At 45.7% G+C, this 18,143-nt stretch overlaps 1 protein-coding gene across 1 annotated transcript in view; it reads left to right on the top strand.

The window, feature by feature from the left end:
• Positions 1 to 18,143, top strand: part of vwde (von Willebrand factor D and EGF domains) — a 374,620-nt gene that overhangs the window by 343,795 nt on the left and 12,682 nt on the right. Inside the window, exon 28 of the mRNA XM_085988385.1 lies at positions 1,511 to 1,606. Within this exon, the coding sequence (XP_085844511.1) occupies positions 1,511 to 1,606 (96 nt within the window). The remainder of the gene's footprint in view (positions 1 to 1,510; positions 1,607 to 18,143) is intronic.

Genomic DNA, 18,143 nt, shown 5'->3' with positions numbered 1-18,143 from the left:
GAAGATAAAGGTGTTGAGCTGGAAATTAGTTCATTTCAGTGGGAAGAAAAAAGACCAAACCCAGATTAATTTGTTGAAAAAAATGGCAGCTCAAACCACAGATGAGCAGTAGCATATAATTTAAAAAGGGATGGGTAGATACAGGTCAAATAAATTTAGACTAGGAATAAAGGAGTTATGTCAAAAGCGGGGTTCCACATACAAATAGAGAATTTAGAGCAAAAATTATGTTTAAAAAAGACATATGATAAATATAGGGGGCCAATACAAAAGAAACAATGGGGAAATATAACAAGAATGAGAGAGAAACAAAAAAGAGAAAATTAGAAAGGTTAAGAGGAACTATGAAAGAAGATTTATAATCAACATCATGTGAATTAGCAAGACCTATTACAAGCACATAAGAAGCAAAAAGATAGTTAAGATAAAGAAGAGTTAGGACCACTTAGCGATGAAAGGGACTATCTTGTGCTTGAAAGTGAGGGAATAGCAGAGCTGCTCAATAAGTACTTTGGCCCAATTTTTACAGAGGAAGGTGAAGGTGGGCGTTAAGACTGTAGGAGTATCTGAGGAGGAAGTGGAAGAGCCACTACTGGAGATCAAAAAGCAAAAAGAAACTGTACTAAAAAAGGTTAATAAAACAAAAATTAAAAGTTACCAGGCCTGATGGTATCCATCCCAGAATAGTAAATGAGGTAAGAGCGAAGCTCACTGAGGTACTAGCCATAATTTTCCAAAAATCTTTGTAAATAAGGAATTGTGCCAAAGGATTGGCAATTGGCAAATGTTACACACCTGTTAAAAAAAAGAGGAAATGAGTAAGCCAGGAAATGATAGGCCAGTTAACCTTGCCTGCATTGTGGTTAAACTTCTAGGGCTAGTTTTATGGGTCTGTGTTGCCAATGAGGAGCCTTGCCAACTGGCAAGGACACAAAAATGAAATCAGAGTCGATAATTCTAGATAAAGGACTAGCACTAGTACACAACAAGGATGGAATTACCTCCTGTGCTGTAATTTCTATAATTGCTGTATGGAATTAGAGGTAATAGTTATGGTGAGAGAGCTAGCACCATCCCAAGAACATTAGGCTAAAAAGTACATCCTGCTGTACTAATATTTCTATGATTCTATGAATTTATGTTGAACTAAGTGGTCACAGTTTACAGGACCGAAGGATATATATCAGTAAGATCCAAAACCAATGAGTTTCTGTAAATACAAAACTTTCATTATAACTATATTCATTTGAAACACAGATGGGATAACTTCATAAAGGATATACAAACGAACTTCTTCTGCAGTATTTTCACCAATTTATAGTTACACTATAATAATGAAGACAGTCAGACCCATTGGTTAAGTCTGCGGCAGAGGAAAGGCAGAAATCTGCTGTCACCATTCTTTATAAATGCTGTACATGTATTAGGGGGACACTGTAAATACTACAGATGATTGCATGTTTTGCTTGTACTTCAGTACACAATGTTTAAACTATTTTGCTTTCTTTAGCAATTTGCAGTCCTCCTTGCAAGAATGGCGGTCACTGTATGAGAAATAACGTCTGTTCTTGTCCAGATGGCTACACAGGAAAAAGATGTCAGAAAAGTAAGAGTCATGTTAAAGTATAAATCCATTCAAGTAGTCTAACTTAGTCTTTGACCCCATTCATTTAATCAACAGCATAATAGCTCCAAGGGCTTTACAAACACTTTCATATCATATCTAAAACAGGTCTGTTTACAAGTTCAAAAAAGAGAACATCTGGAATGAAGAAGTGTTAAGGTTGCACAACTAAAAAACAGCCTTGAAATTAAAACAATTATTTCAGACTATTCAGAATTGAAATATATTTTTAGAACTACTGCACTGTTTTTGCATAATTTCCAAAACATAATCCTTCTTACCTCAGTTTAATTTAAAGAATGTATTTTGTCCAGGTATTTTTCTCTCTTCATCTTTCATCACATTTGTTAGCTTGCTTGATTAGCTTGTCAACAATTGTTGTCAAGATGTGACGCTCACTCACATGAACAGTATCAGGAGGTGAGGTACCAAAGCACCTGACACCTGTGAAACTCTATTCTAGCATGAGTCACTGAAGTGAGGAAGAAGGAGAACTTGGTACCTAATACAGTATAATCAGGCAACATCTAAATGAAACTTTAAGTTGCTATGTCACTAGAAGTATTGCAAAGAATTTAGCACATTTTCTTTGCTTCTATGAACCACAGTGCTAGTGGTAAATTCTCACTTGTGTATAATGATGCAATCATACACACATCTACAGTCTGAGTAGCAACTGACACCATTTACTCAGAGAGTCACGTACCACAAAGACTTCAGTTGTGTTGGGCTGAGCTCTGAAATGCAACATTTTTGATTAAGCACAGTGATTAGTGTAATTGCAAGCATTATATATATGGCATTTTTGTACAACTCCCTTGGGTGGGAACTTATGATAATTGAGCCTTTAGGCTTAATAAGACAATCATATATTAAAAAGAAAGGATATGTCACAGCCAGCTGTGAAATAAGAGGTTGAAAAATGAGGTGGGCTATAAAACTCGGAATTGTTAATTTATTAACACAAACTTTAATAAGGAGAGCTTTGTTGTTTCATTTGTATAATACTTCTTAGCTATGAAAATGCATCAGAAAGCATCTGGCTAAAAAGGTTATATATTACAGTTACAGAGGATAAATTACTTGAAATTATATTGGCATTTGTCATATAACAAGTGTGTTTTAAGCTCCATTGTATTGTATGTGATTACTACACATAAGATAGCATGGGTTGGAATGTGTTATGAAGCTATAACGTATTGAAAGATTCTGTTAAGTCTGTGTGTTCTAGTTGTATTTAAGATTAATTACTGACACAGACTACAAGAATAACGTTTCAACAGGTCTTTACTAGTTGGAGGTCAGGGCTATACTAACTGCAATATCACTACACAGTACTTATATACCGGTGGTCACCACCGGTATTACGTATACAGCAGCCAGAGAAAGTAGTACATCTCTTAAGGTGGAACAGGCTTAAGTTCTCTTAAGGTGGAACAGGTTACATACACCACAATCCTCCCTTTTTAGCTTAACAGTCATATCCCCATTTAACATAACATATATACATATATAACTTCAGGTATAAACAGTTCAAAGGTTCAGTCTCTCAGGAGGCCTTCTGATTCGGGTTGGAGAACGCCTTTCAGTGGTCTCTGATTCTTGTTGCTGAGGTGACTCCTCTAGTTGGTTTCCTATGTATTGAACGTCATCATCAGGTACATTCCCTGCCGAGGTAGATGCTTCAGGTTCATTAACGTCTTCCACAGTTGTCTCTGTCGCAACCATGGGTTCGACCCTTGCTCTCGATTCTACCAGTTGATCCGCATGACGCCTTATCACATTGTTACCAATATCTACTGTGTACATCAGAGGTCCTTGTCTGGCCCGAATTGTTCCGGACTGCATTTTTCGTTTCCATAGTCCCTTGCCAACACTGGTTGTCCTACGTCGAAACTTCGAGTGGTCTTGTTATTAATATGCCGGAACTGTTTGTTTTCCACTTCCCTCCGCACATTTGGTTTTAACAAGTCCAACCTGGACCGCAACCTCCTGTTATAAAACATCATGGCAGGACTTTGGTTAGTTACTGCATGAGCGGCGTTTCGATATGCCATTAGGAAATTGTCCACCTTGTGTTGTAGCGGAATCTGATCATCGTTCATGGCCTTTATTGCCTTTTTGAATGTTTGGACAAATCTCTCGGCCAACCCGTTTGTCGCCGGATGATATGGGGCAGAGGTATAATGTTTCACCCCATTCTTCTTTAAGAATTTTTGGAATTCTTCCAACACGAACTGTGGTCCGTTGTCCGAACATATCTGTTCTGGCAATCCGTTCCTTGCGAATATTGTTCTTAACACCGCAATTGTCTTTTCTGAAGTAGTGGTATTCATCTTGATCACTTCTGGCCATTTGGAATGTGCGTCCACCGCAATTAGGAACATGGAGTCCATGAATGGACCAGCAAAGTCAATATGTACGCGTTGCCATGGGGCTGAAGGCCATTCCCATGGGTGTAGTGGTGCGATCGGAGGTGCATTTTGCACTTTTTGGCACCCAGCGCAGCTTTTCGTCAACTCCTCTATCTGTTGGTCAATACCCGGCCACCATACATAAGCCCTAGCAAGACTTTTCATCTTAACTCCCCCCAGATGACCTTCATGCAGTTCCTTTAGAACTCTTTCCCTTAACTTGGGAGGAATAATCACTCTTGTCCCGTACATCAAAGTACCATGGCAGACGGACAGCTGGTCTCGCCTTGCCGAGAATGCCGGTAACAGAGGATCACCATGTGTTGGCCATCCCTTCACTGTCACCTCGTAGACTCGGGACAGTGTCGGGTCGTTCCTGGTTTCTCTTTCAATACTTGCATTGGTGACTGGTAAACACTCGATGATGGTCGAATGAAATAACTCAACAGGGTCAACTTTCGTCGTCTCTTCTTCTTCAGGTAGTGGCAGGCGCGACAGCCCATCAGCATTGCCATGCTGCTTTGTACCTTTGAATTCTATTTGATATTGATGTGCCCCTAGGAAAAGGGACCATCTCTGCAGTCTCTGTGCTGTCATCACCGAAACACCCTTCTTAGGGTTAAAAATGGATACCAACGGCTGATGGTCTGTCAGAAGTGTGAATTTTTGGCCCTGCAGGTAATGATTAAACTTCTTCACTCCCCATACAAGGCTGAGAGCCTCCCTATCGATCTGCGCATAGTTGCGCTCAGCGGAGGTCAATGATCTGGATGCAAACGCGACTGGCCTTTCCGTGCCATTTGGCAACTTGTGTGAGAGTACTGCCCCAATACCATATGGAGAAGCATCACAAGCCAACCGAATAGGCAGTGTCGGGTTGAAGTGAGCCAACACTTCCTCTGAGGTGATCAATTCTTTGCTTTTGCGAAATGCCTTCTTACAGTTTTCGCTCCATTCCCATGGTACCCCCTTCTGTAAAAGAGCGTTCAGCGGGTGCAGTACCGTGGATAGATTTGGTAGAAACTTATGGTAATAGTTAATCAATCCTAGAAACGACCTCAACTGAGAGACATTATCCGGAGCGGGAGCCTCTATCTTGTCAGGAGACTTATGAAGCCCCTCCCGGTCAATGACATGACCACAGTACGAGATCCGCTTCTGAAAGAACTCACATTTCTGCCGATTAACTCGAAGTCCATACTCTTTCAATCTGTTGAGCACCAGTTCCAAGTTTGCGAGGTGTTCTTCATCACCATCTCCTGTAATCAGAATATCGTCCAGGTAACATTGTGTGCCTGGAATTCCCTGTAATACCTGCTCCACGGCCCTCTGCCAAATTGCTGGAACCGATGCCACTCCAAAAACCAGCCTATTATACCGGTACAAACCTCTATGCGTGTTGATCGTGAGGTACTGGCGTGATTCTTCTTCAACCTCCATCTGCAAGTACGCCTGCGCCAGGTCTATCTTGGTGAAGTGTTTCCCGCCAGACAACAAAGCAAAAATATCCTCAATCCGCGGAAGCGGATACTGCACCGTGTGAAGCACCGGATTAACGGTGATCTTGAAGCCTCCACAGATGCGAACCTTCCCTGGTTCTCCTGGCTTGTTGCTCGAAGGACGTTGCATAACGGGAACAATGGGCATAGCCCACTCACTCCAATCTACCTTAGACAGTACACCTGAACGTTCTAGCGCTTCTAGTTCCGCTTCTACAGCAGGTCGTATTGCATAGGGTACCGGTCTGGCTTTGAAAAATTTTGGGTGTGCATGTTCATCAATCTTGATGTTTGCCGTAATTCCTCTCAGTGTTCCCAGTCCCTGCTGGAACACCTCTTTAGCATCATCCAATATTCTGGACAATCGTTTAGGTAGACATCTGTTTCCCCGGAATCTACCGTTAGTGCCTTTAAGGAGTGCCAGTCCATATTCATTTTCCTAATCCACTCCCGTCCCAGTAGTGGTGGACCTCCTTCAGGTAGCACATATAAGTCCATTACTTGGCTTTCTTTGCCCTTGTGGACCACTTTTACCTCTATCTTTCCGATGGGGTACACTCTTTGCCCCGTGTATGTTTTCAATATAATCTCCGTATCCCGTAGGGGAATATGTTGGAATAACCTTTTGTAATCTTTCTTATTCATGACCGTCAATGCCGATCCAGTGTCCAATTCCATCTTTACTTGGACTCCTGCTATCTGAAGAGTGACCCAAATTGTCTGGAGATCTGCATCCTTACCAACGTTGTGTACTCTTAAGCTACCCAGTTCATTACTACTGGCGTCTGAATCTGACTTCTGTTCGTTCGAACTGTTCTTTGTCACCTTGTCTACCTTTATGTATTTTCCTTGCGGTGACTTTTTGTTGCTGGTCTTCTTTCCTGACCGGCATACTTTAGCTATGTGGCCAAGCCTGCCACACGTTCTGCATTCTTGGTTTTTAAACCAACACTGGTTCTGATCGTGCGTTGTCTTTCCACAACGATAACATTTTACAGTACTCAAAACCAATTGATTTGTACTGAATTCCGGTGACCGTAGCTGCATTACTGCCGTGCCTCTCGCTGCGGCTTTGTGTGATGCTGCCATAGTGACCGCTTTCTCAAGCGTCAGCTCATTCTCCTCGAGCAGTCGCTTTTGTGTATCTTCTTTTAAAAATCCACACACAAATTTATCTCTTAGCGCATCTGTTAGTCCCGTTCCAAACTGACAGTACTTTGCTAGCTTACGCAATTCCATTAAATATTCAGCATTGCTTTCATCTTTCAGCTGCTTTCTGCTGTAAAATTTAAATCGTTCCGCTAGCATCAGCGGCATGGGGTTTAGATGATTTCTCAGGACAGTAACAATCTCCTCGAACGTCTTCTCCGCCGGTTCATCTGGTGATAAAAGGTGTTTCAATTGCCCGTATGTCTTTGCACCCATTAAGTTTAATAAAGTTAGTGCTTTCTCATCATCTGGGATTTTATTTGCTTTACAATAATTTTGTATGCGTTCTACATACTTGGCCCAATCTTCGATGTCGCTATCAAAGGTATTAATGTTCCCATGTTTAGTCATCGTTGCAATTTTTTTTTAGTGATTTCCCTTTTTCCAAGATGGCGGCTTTCCGCTCTTGTCTTCGTCCTCCGCCTACAAAATGGCGGTTTCCCGCGCTTGGCGGTCTTTTCCGCAGTCGCCTTCTTCACCCGCTGGCTGCAATGGCGTTTGGCGTGCCGCTGCTGCTCCCCTTTCCCAGCGGTTAGTAACTCCCCCGACGCTGTCTCCGCTTCACCGCGGCTCCCTCGGGCATTCGCGCTTCCCCGATGTCGCGCCTCGCAGCCCTTCTTGCAGCCCGGTTATTAGCACCGGCTGCGTTCGCCTTCACCGCGGCTCTCGTGCCTTCAGTCGCCCCAGACGCTGCGCCTTTTTGGCCCGAATGCGGCCCGGCCCTTATCACCAGCCGCGATCGATGTCCCCGCACTGCGCCTTTCGGCCCGAATGCGACCCGGCCCTTATCTCCGGTCGCGATCGATCTCACCGCCCTTATTCCTCCGCCTTCCCTCCCCGTCTGTACAGCTAACGCGGCCGACTTTCTGCTCGCGTCACTGACCGGCTTACCCACCACCGAGGCAGAAGGAAGATAGCTGACTGCCGCTGATGGAGGCTTCGAGTTCAGGATATCTTCTGCACTCCGGGTTCTCGAAGCCTGCCGCGCGACGTGTCTTCCAGCAGGGTGATGAGGGTGGATGCCTCACTTCGACGCCCGTTCTGTGGACGAAGCCGCCGTGGATTTAACTGCCGCAGGGTAAGAATCGGACTCGTCGCCACTGTTAAGTCTGTGTGTTCTAGTTGTATTTAAGATTAATTACTGACACAGACTACAAGAATAACGTTTCAACAGGTCTTTACTAGTTGGAGGTCAGGGCTATACTAACTGCAATATCACTACACAGTACTTATATACCGGTGGTCACCACCGGTATTACGTATACAGCAGCCAGAGAAAGTAGTACATCTCTTAAGGTGGAACAGGCTTAAGTTCTCTTAAGGTGGAACAGGTTACATACACCACAGGTTCCATTGACACTTTAAAGCAGGGCAGTTCTAACTATATTTCTATTTCATCTGAGCCGCAAGATGTATTACATCCTTGAAACATGTTCCAACCTGGATTAAACTTTATACTATATTTATTTATGTATATAAAGTTCATGGGGTAATAATCTGTTTTTATACAATTTGGGTCTTTATTACTGTAGGGTTTAAGTAAGGCAAAATTCAAAGGGATGAGAAATGAATTGAACTGCTAATGGGTAAACCTATAGACAAACAGTGGAAAGTATTCAAAAAAGTATTTGGTATGATACAAAACCAGTACATGAATTTAAATCTCAAAAGCTCCACTTGTGTAGTTAAGCAACTATGATCAACAAATGAGTTAAGAAAAGGCTTATGCAAATACAAGGAAAAGTGGAAATCCAGCAGTGAGAGTTATAAAAAGTAACAAATCAAGATTCTTGTCTTTGTTTTCACATCGCTCCACAGCCCAACCCCACCCTATTTGTGAAATCTTCTTCAGTTATATATCCTAGCCTGCATTCTGCATTCCACTGACTCTGGGGGGAGAAATTGGAGGCTTTAGCGCCGGCCGCTACTGCCATGAAATGACATAGAAACATAGAAGATAGGAGCAGGAGTAGGCCATTCGGCCCCTCGAGCCTGCTCCGCCATTTAATGAGATCATGGCTGATCATCCAAACTCAGTACCCTGTCCCTGCCTTCTCCCCATATCCCTTGATCCCTTTAGCCTTAAGAAATATATCTAACTCCTTCTTGAATATATTTAATGAATTGGCCTCAACTGCCTTCTGTGGTAGAGAATTCCACAGGTTCACCACTCTCTGGGTGAAGAAATTCCTCCTCATCTCTGTCCTAAATGGCTTACCCCTTATATTTAGACGGTGACCCCTGGTTCTGGACTCCCCGCCATCGGGAACATCCTTCCTGCATCTAGTCTGTCTAGTCCTGTTAGAATTTTATAAGTTTCAATGAGATCCCCTCTCATTCTTCTAAACTCCAGCGAATATAAGCCCAATCGACCCAATCTCTCCTCATACGTCATTCCTGCCATCCCAGGTATCAGTCTGGTGAATCTTCGCTGCACTCCCTCCATGGCAAGAACATCCTCAGATAAGGCGACCAAAACTGCACACAGTACTCAAGATGTGGTCTCACCAAGGCCCTGTACAACTGCAGCAAGACATCCTTGTTCCTGTACTCAAACCCTCTCGCTACGAAGGCCAACATACCATTTGCCTTCTTAACCGCCTGCTGCACCTGCATGCTTACCTTCAGCGACTGGTGCACAAGGACAACCCAGGTCTCGTTGCACTTCCCCTTCTCCCAATCTATTGCCGTTCAGATAATAATCTGCCTTCCTGTTTTTGCCACCAAAGTGCATAACCTCGCATTTATCCACATTATACTGCATCTGCCCAATCACCCAACCTGTCCAAATCATACTGGAGCTTCTCGGCATCCTCCTCACAGCACACACGCCCACCCAGCTTTGTGTCGTCTGCAAACTTGGAGATATTACATCTAGTTCCCTTGTCTAGATTATTAATATATATTGTGAATAGCTGGGGTCCAAGGACCGATCCCTGCGGTACCCCACTAGTCACTGCCTGCCACTCGAAAAAAAAACGTTTATTCCAACTCTTTGCTTCCTGTCTGCCAACCAGTTCTCTATCCAAGTCAGTACTTTGCCCCCAATCCCATGTGCCTTAACTTTACACGCTAATCTCTTATGCGGGACCTTATCAAAAGCCTTCTGAAAGTCCAAATACACCACATCCACTGGTTCTCCCTTATCTAGTCTACTAATTACATCCTCAAAAAATTCCAGTAGATTAGTCAAGCACGATTTACCTTTTGTAAATCAATGTAGACTTTGTCTGATCCTGTCACTGTTTTCTAAGTGCTCTGCTAGTACATCTTTTATAATGGACTCCAACATTTTCCCCACCATCGATGTCAGGCTTACCGGTCTATAATTCCCCGTTTTCCCTCTACCACCTTTTTTGAACAGTGGGGTAACATTAGCTACCCTCCAATCCATGGGAACTGTTCCAGAGTCTATAGAATTTTGGAAGATGACCAGCAATGCATCTACTATTTCTAGGGCCACTTCGTTAAGTACCCTAGGATGTAGATGATCAGGCCCTGGGGATTTATCGGCCTTCAATCCCGTCAATTTCCCTAACACCATTTCCCTTCAAATACCGATTTCATTCAGTTCCTCCCTCTCATTAGACCCTATGTTCCCCGACATCTCTGGGAGGTTATTTGTGTCCTCCTTTGTGAAGACAGAACCAAAGTATGTATTTAATTGGTCAGCCCTTTCTTTGTTCCCTATTATAAATTCCCTTGTTCTGACTGCAAGGGACCTACGCTTGACTTCACCAATCTTTTTCTCTTCACATATCTATAAAAGCTTTTACAGTCAGTTTTTATGTTCCTTGCAAGCTTACTCTCATACTCTATTTTCCCCCTCTTAATTAATCCCTTTGTCCTCCTTTGCTGAATCCTAAGCTGCTCCCAATCCTCAGGTTTACTGCTTTTTCTGGCCAATTTATATGTCCTCTCCTTGGATCTTATGCTATCCCTAATTTCCCTTGTTAGCCACGGTTGAGTCACCTTTTTTGTTTTATTTTTATGCCAAACAGGGATGAACAAATTCTGTAGTTCATCCATGCGGTCTTTGAATGTTTGCCATTGCCTATCCACCATCAACCATGACGAAAAGAGGCGGCCAGCGCTCTTCCGCCAGCTGGTGGCGGATCTATCGGCGCAGGCCATTTTGGAGCTGCCGGTAACGCTGCCAGTAAACACTAGCGCCAGGGAGATTTAAACAAAAGAGATCGTGACGTCAGTGAGTGTGCAACACTCACTTGACACCCGATCTCCAACATTGCATTTAGCCATTGTACTTACTGTCAGCGCAGAACAACGACAGGGAGAGCTGTCATCTACCAGCAGGAAGCAGGCTGCAGCAGTGATATTTAAAGGCACCATCCCCAATCAGTTGCACCTGACATGGTTCAGCAGTTTCAGTGGCTGTTCCTACTTCCTGCAACTGAAACAGCTTTCTTTAGATATTTCAAGGTTTTTCGTAACAGGGAGTGTTGATTCACGTGCAGAAGTCCCTCATTATTTTTTTAAGGCTTCTGTTCACAACACTTGCTCACAGTCATGGGGACTCTTCTTCTCCTTAGGCAGTCCCTCGGAACTGAGGATGACTTGCTTCCACATTAAAAATGAATTCTCAGGTGACTGATGAGTCCAATGTGGGACCTGTAGTCTCTGTCACAGGTGGGGCAGGTGGTGATTGAATTGGCGGGCGGGTAGGTGGGATGCTTGGGTTAACGTGCGTTCCTTGCGCTGCCTGCGCTTGGCTTCCACTTGCTCCCAGCGAAGAGACTCAAGGTGTTTGGCGCCTTCCCGGATGCTTCTCCTCCACTTTGTGCGGTCTTGGGCCAGGGATTCCCAGGTGTCGGTGGGGATGTTACACTTTTTCAAGGAGGCTTTGAGGGTGTCCTTGAAGCGTTTCCTCTGCCCACCTGGGGCTCTCTTGCCGTGCCGGAGCTCTGAGTAGAGCGCTTGTTTTGGGAGTCTCGTATCGGGCATGCGGACATTGTGACCCGTCCATCGGAGCTGATCGAGCGTGGTCAAAGCTTCGATGCTGGGGATGTTGGCCTGAGCAAGAACACTGACGTTGGTGGGCCTATCCTGCCAATGGATTTGCAGGATCTTGCGGAGGCAGCGTTGATGGGGACTGTACTAGCAGTCGACCTCGTCCTCCAGGATCTACAGCAGAGGGAGCAGAGGCAGCGAGGAAGATGAGAACCTGTTCACAGAGGCAGGAGGAGGAGGGCCATGAGGACTCTCAACAGAATGCCTTACCCACCTAGGGTCCTCCAACAGCACATCTCCTACCTTCAATTAAGTGAGGAGCAGTGTCTTAGGAGGCTACGCTTCGGCAAGGAGGTGATCACAGAACTCTGCCACCTCCTGCAACCAGACCTGCAGCCTGAGAGTAGGGCGAACACAGCTCTCCCAGTGGCAGTCAAGGTCACCATGGCGCACCACATCCCCATCATACCATCCCTGTGTTATGGAATATCACATCGCTGTCCCGGGCACAAAGCTAAAATGAGACACAAAAGATTCCAAACACAATTATTAAATTTATTACTAATCACAAGACACATATTTACAATTAGACTATTAATTAATCACGATGGTGCAATCCCTTAGGCTGTGATTTTGCCAGTGCTCGGGGCGGGTTCGGAGGTGGGTCAGGTGTTAATTTTGCAATGATTGACGGCGGGTTGGAAACCCGCCGTGAACCCACCTCCATGTGAGTTTCCAGAGTGTCGGGTCTGTGATTTCATCACAGACCAGACACCAAGCGGCGGGTAAGGGATTTAAGGCACTTAACTCCTTGTTAAGTGCTTGTTAACTGCAATTTTGAGAGCCTTTTGCAATTTTACAACATTTGATTCGGGTTTCACGATGTTCGGAGATCACGCCAGGTAAGTGTGCCAGGAAGACCAACGAGCTGGAAACTTCAAAGCTGTAACTGCGGTCTAAAAGCTGCACTCTCAAATCTGCTCAATTTCAGATGTCAGGTTGCTGATTTAACAATTTGGGAAACTGTCTTGAGCCTGTAAGTGTCTGTTGTTAATTCTATGGGCTGGATTTTCTCAGCAGTGGCGGGAGGGTGGCGGGATATGTGGTTCCGGTCCCGCTCCCGGCTGAAGCAGCTCTGTCAAAGGGATTTTCTCTTGATTGACATGGTTAAGCCCGCCCTGTGGGCTTCCCGGCCAATTAACAGGAAGCAGGTCTGATCACTCCATTTGATGACGCGTCATCAACCGGTTTCCTTAAAGGGGCCACGGCCACATTGAGTTTGACATTTGTTCTGTCAGTGTTTTACAGCATTGAGGTGCTGCAAACACTGACAAGCAGTGCACAGAGGTGGATGGTTGCATCCAGGCTCTCCAATGACTCCCTCCATATGCTTATAGAGAGAGTCACACACGCAGGGAGGTTCTCTTCCCTTCCAAGGGCGGAGGAGACCTCCCCAGGACACCAATGCAGCCGAGTTGCACATTGCACAGGAGGGCAAATGCAGGTATGTCGTGAGGAGTCCCTAGCTGCAGTGACGCCAACCTTTCAATGATCTCAGTGGATCACGAAACGTTACTGCAAAGCCACACTCAAACTCACCCTGCTGTGCCACTCAACACATCCCCATCACTCTGCCTTCCCTACCCTACTCCTACACATCCTTACTCACACCAACTTACCTTGTACCTCCACCCATCCCTCTCTATCTACATTATCACTTCCCCATCTCACTAGCCACCCCTCACACTCCCCCTCATCCTACTGCAAGCATACGAACTAACAGCACACAAGGGTAGGCATTTAAGAGGTTTAGCCAAAGTCCATGTGAAAATTCTGGTAATGTGCTGTCATACAGTGAAAGCTATATTTTCAACACTGCCCCTTATTGGACAGATCTGTGCACACCTTGAGAAGTGTCTTTCTGAGTTCCAGTGAATGTCGAGACATAACGATCCCCCCGCCCCCCCCCCCACCCTGCCTACCCGCTATAGTGACGAGTGTGAAAGGAATGGCTTGGACATTAAAGAGATGCTTTACGGTGCTGGTACAGGATGGTGTCAACCTGGCGCATCATGTGGCAGCCAGGGTGTACAGCGTCATTTGAAGTTAATCTAGCCATGGTGATGCCATCGCTGTTGTCAGAGGCTGATGTCCTGTGTCCTGTGTAGTAGGAGAAGGTTGGTGTTGTTGTTGGTGCTGCTGGTGTGCCTGATGATGTTGGTGTTGGGGCTGATCGTAGAAGGATTCATAGGACCAAGGTGAGATAGTTTCAAGGGCACCAATGTTGCTGCAATAGATGGCAGCTGCAGGTGAGATGATAGAAGCAATCTGTCAATACTGAGAGAGGTTGTTCCAGTGAGGTGGCACTGTACATACAGTTGACTCTTAACACTTGCAAGCTAAAGAAATCTCTATGTCTTACAAATGCAGTAACCAACAGTTTCTGCGCTCTGAAACTGACCATCTGCAACATGGCATCCTTTACACCACTTCTGCAGCTGTCAGCTTATCAGATACATCAGAACAGACTCAACTCACACCAGGGTGAGCAGGCGTGTTCCCCAAGCAGCAGGTAACCTGTGGGGGAGCACCTAAAATTGAAAGGAAGCCTCAAAATACCATTAAATTGGCTGTCAACAAGCCATTTAATGAGTTCAATTATCTCCCCCGCCGCTTGGTGTCAAGTCAGTTCTCTGCTGACAGACCCGACACCTGGGAGACTCCTACCCGCTGTCAATCTTTGCTATTTTGACAGCGGACCCGCCTGCAAACACACCCTCTGAGTGCTGGCAAAATCAAGCCCTATGTTCACTGTCACCTGCATTGCTGGACATAAAAGGCGCCCTCACCCTTCACTGTGCCACCTCAAATTGGGATCACACACATGGCAACGATGTCAAACGTTCATTCAAGATTAAATTATTCCAACATAATAAAAGAACAGAAACTTAACATTGAATTCTATCAGAACACCCAAGTGAGTACCCTTGTGATCATTTATGTGTCAGATTTCTCTTACACGCGCTTCTACGTTGTGCTACCCCTGTGGCTTCAGCAGATGTAGAGACAACCTGCTCACATCCCAGCTGTGCCTGCTTAGACGCCTTGGCAGTCGTCCTCTGGGATTTGGAGCCTTTAAAGGCTGCTCTTCCTGTGGCTGCACAGGGGCTGACTCGGCCATCACTGCTCCAGCAATCATCTGGGACTCTGACCGAGGGGTTGGCAAGTGTTGGCAAAGTTGGAGCACTTGGAGAGGAGCCCCCCCACTTGCATGTCGCCTCCCACCATCATCCCTCTCATGGGCCATCCGCACTTCCCTGCTAGCAAGTAGCTTTGTCACCATGGTTGCAAACCCAATCAGAGCCTCCTGCACTTGGTCCTGAAACTCCAGCACCACTCTCTTTCTGGAAGGACCCTGAGGCTCAGCGTCTACATGCAGCTGAGCAGAGCTAGGAACATCCTGCGACCTCCGACGAGGACTCTCCACTGCTGCCCCTGTTTCCACCACCTGCTCTTGCTCACTCGTGCGTTGTGATACACCAGGCAACAACACCACTCTAACTCGTGAACGACCTACTGTGGTTTGCGTCACTGCGCTGGTGCTGGGTGCAATCATTTCTGCTGACGCTGCTCCCTCAGAGGATGCAGCATCCCCTGCGGAGTCCTCCGGCTCTTCCTCCTGGGCAGTGGGGGGCTGGGCTCTTGATGGCCCTGTGGGAGAGTAAAGACATGAGTTAGACATTTGATATGTAGATTGCAGACACATCCCATTGTACACACGATGAGCATTCCATTTCTAACGACATCAGATGCCATATGTGTCACTCATGAAAGCCAAATAAGATGGATGGAAAAGCATTCTGTCACCAAGTTGTTCAACTGAGCCCGTCCCCTCCGTCCCCCACTTTGAGCTGTTCCCCCTGATCCCACACTTTCCAGAGCGGCTGTGATAAGGATGATGGTCCTCCTCCTGTTCTCTCCCTCTCCCTCTTATTGTGGGCTGTCTTTTCCTGCAATGAGGGAAAGAAGTGGAATTTCAGTAAGAGTGATGGAATGAGTGTAAAGAATGGATAGGATAGATGTTTAGAGGGTGACTGAAGGAGTGGGTTCCCATGACGAAGATCCCTCCTTTTGAGTTGTTAGTTGTTGTCAGTGCATAACCTTGAGGATGGGTATGAGGGATGCATAGTAAGATGGGGAGTGAATCTGCATAGGGAGAAAGGGGTGGGGGATGGTGCAAGGGATATTGGGTTGAGTCAGGATGTGCAGGAGTAGAGTTAGCAATGCAGAGTGATGGGGATGTGATGACAGGCACAGCAGAATTTAGGCAAGTGAGCTTTTATACTTACTTTTCCAGAGCGCAGGAGATCATTGAACCTTTTCCTGCATTGGATCCAGGTGTGTCTATACACAGACCTGGCATTGACCTCCTCAGCTATTCGCAGCCAGGCTGCCTTTGTCTGATGAGGAGGTTTCCTTCTTCCATCAGATGGGTACAGGACCTCCCGACATCCTCTGACTCCCTCCACAAGAACATGGAGGGAGTCCTCGTTGAAGCGGGGAGCAGCCTTTTGTTTCTCTGCAGACATCGTGGTGAGTAGCAGCAGTCAGAAGCACCAGAAACGACCTGAGATCCAATGGTGAAATGGCCCCCTTAAATGCACCGGCTGCAAACGCGTCAGTATATCAGCTGAACAGACCCGCACCTTGTGATAAGAACATAAGAAATAGGAGCAGGAGTAGGCCAATCGGCCCCTCGAGCCTGCTCCGCCATTCAATAAGATCATGGCTGATCTGATCCTAACCGCCAATCTACTATCACAGAACCATCTCCTGAATCTAACAGAATTAGACACACGAAACAGGAGCAGGATCAGGCTACACGGCCCCTGGGCCCGCTCCGCTACCCACAGGGCCATGTCCGATCCGAACCTAGACTCATGTCCAAATTCCTGCCCGCCCCCCGTAACCCTTAATTCCCTTTACTTCTAGGAAACTGTCTATTTCTGTTTTAAATTTATGTAATGATGTAGCTTCTACAGCTTTTTGGGGCAGCATATTCCATGGACCTACCACCCTCTGAGTGAAGTAGTTCCTCCTCATCTCAGTTTTGAAAGAGCAGCCCCTTATTCTAAGACTATGCCCCCTAGTTCTAGTTTCACCCATCATCGGGAACATCTTCCCTGCATCCACCCGATCCAACCCCTTCACAATCTTATATGTTTCAATAAGATCGCCTCTCATTCTTCTGAACTCCAATGAGTAGAGTCCCAATCTACTCAACCTCTCCTCATATGTCCATCCCCTCATCCCCGGGATTAACCGAGTGAACCTTCTTTGTACTGACTCGAGAGCAAGTATGTCTTTTCTTAAGTATGGACACCAAAACTGTACACAGTATTCCAGGTGCGGTCTCACCAATACCTTGTACAACTGAAGCAATACCTCCCTATTTTTATATTCTATCCCCCTAGCAATGAAAGCCAACATTCCATTGGCCTTCTTAATCACTTGCTGCACCTGCATACTAACCTTTTGAGTTTCGTGCACCAGGACCCCCAGATCCCTTTGTACTTCAGTACTTTCCAGTTTCTTGCCATTAAGATAATAACTTGCTCTACGATTTTTCCTGCCAAAGTGCATAACCTCACACTTTCCAGCATTGTATTCCATCTGCCAAATCTCTGCCCACTTACTTAGCCTGTCTATGTCCCCTTGCAGGTTTTTTATGTCCTCCTTACTCACTACTTTCCCTCCCATCTTAGTATCATCTGCAAACTTTGATATGTTACACTCGGTCCCCTCCTCCAAATCATTAATATAGATTGTAAAGAGTTGGGGACCCAGCACTGACCCCTGCGGAACACCACTTGTTACTGATTGCCAGTCTGAGAATGAACCATTTATCCCAACTCTCTGCCTTCTGTTAGATAGCCAATCCTCTATCCATGCCAGAATATTACCCCCAATCCCGTGATTTTTTATCTTAAGCAATAATCTTTTGTGTGGCACCTTGTCAAATGCCTTTTGGAAGTCTAAATACACTACGTCCACTGGTTCCCCTTTATCCACCCTATATGTTACTTCCTCAAAGAACTCCAGCAAATTTGTCAAACATGACTTCCCCTTCATGATCAGGACGGGTAACCCACACGGCGGGCTTAACTAGCCCAATTAACGAAAAATTGTGTCAGCGGGTCAGCAGGAGCCGGCAGCGGGATGGGACCCCGCCCACTACCGTTCCCAATGCAAACCCGCCTCCAGGAAGAAAATCCCGGCCTTAGTGTCTGTCTTTCATGTGGCTTATCCTATTTTAGTGCTCCTACGAAGTGCTTCCCCAATAGCTGCAGCATGGCTGGTGGAAGGCTGCTGACTTTCAGTGAGGGAAACTGCAGATGGCCTTGCAGGACAACCTAGAGCTGCAGCATT

This window comes from Somniosus microcephalus, chromosome 5 (assembly GCF_052327205.1).
Source record: "Somniosus microcephalus isolate GS21.2 chromosome 5, FLI_Smic_1.0, whole genome shotgun sequence".
In the NCBI taxonomy this organism is placed as follows: Eukaryota; Metazoa; Chordata; class Chondrichthyes; order Squaliformes; family Somniosidae; genus Somniosus; species Somniosus microcephalus.
This window is presented reverse-complemented; position numbering and strand designations above follow the sequence as displayed.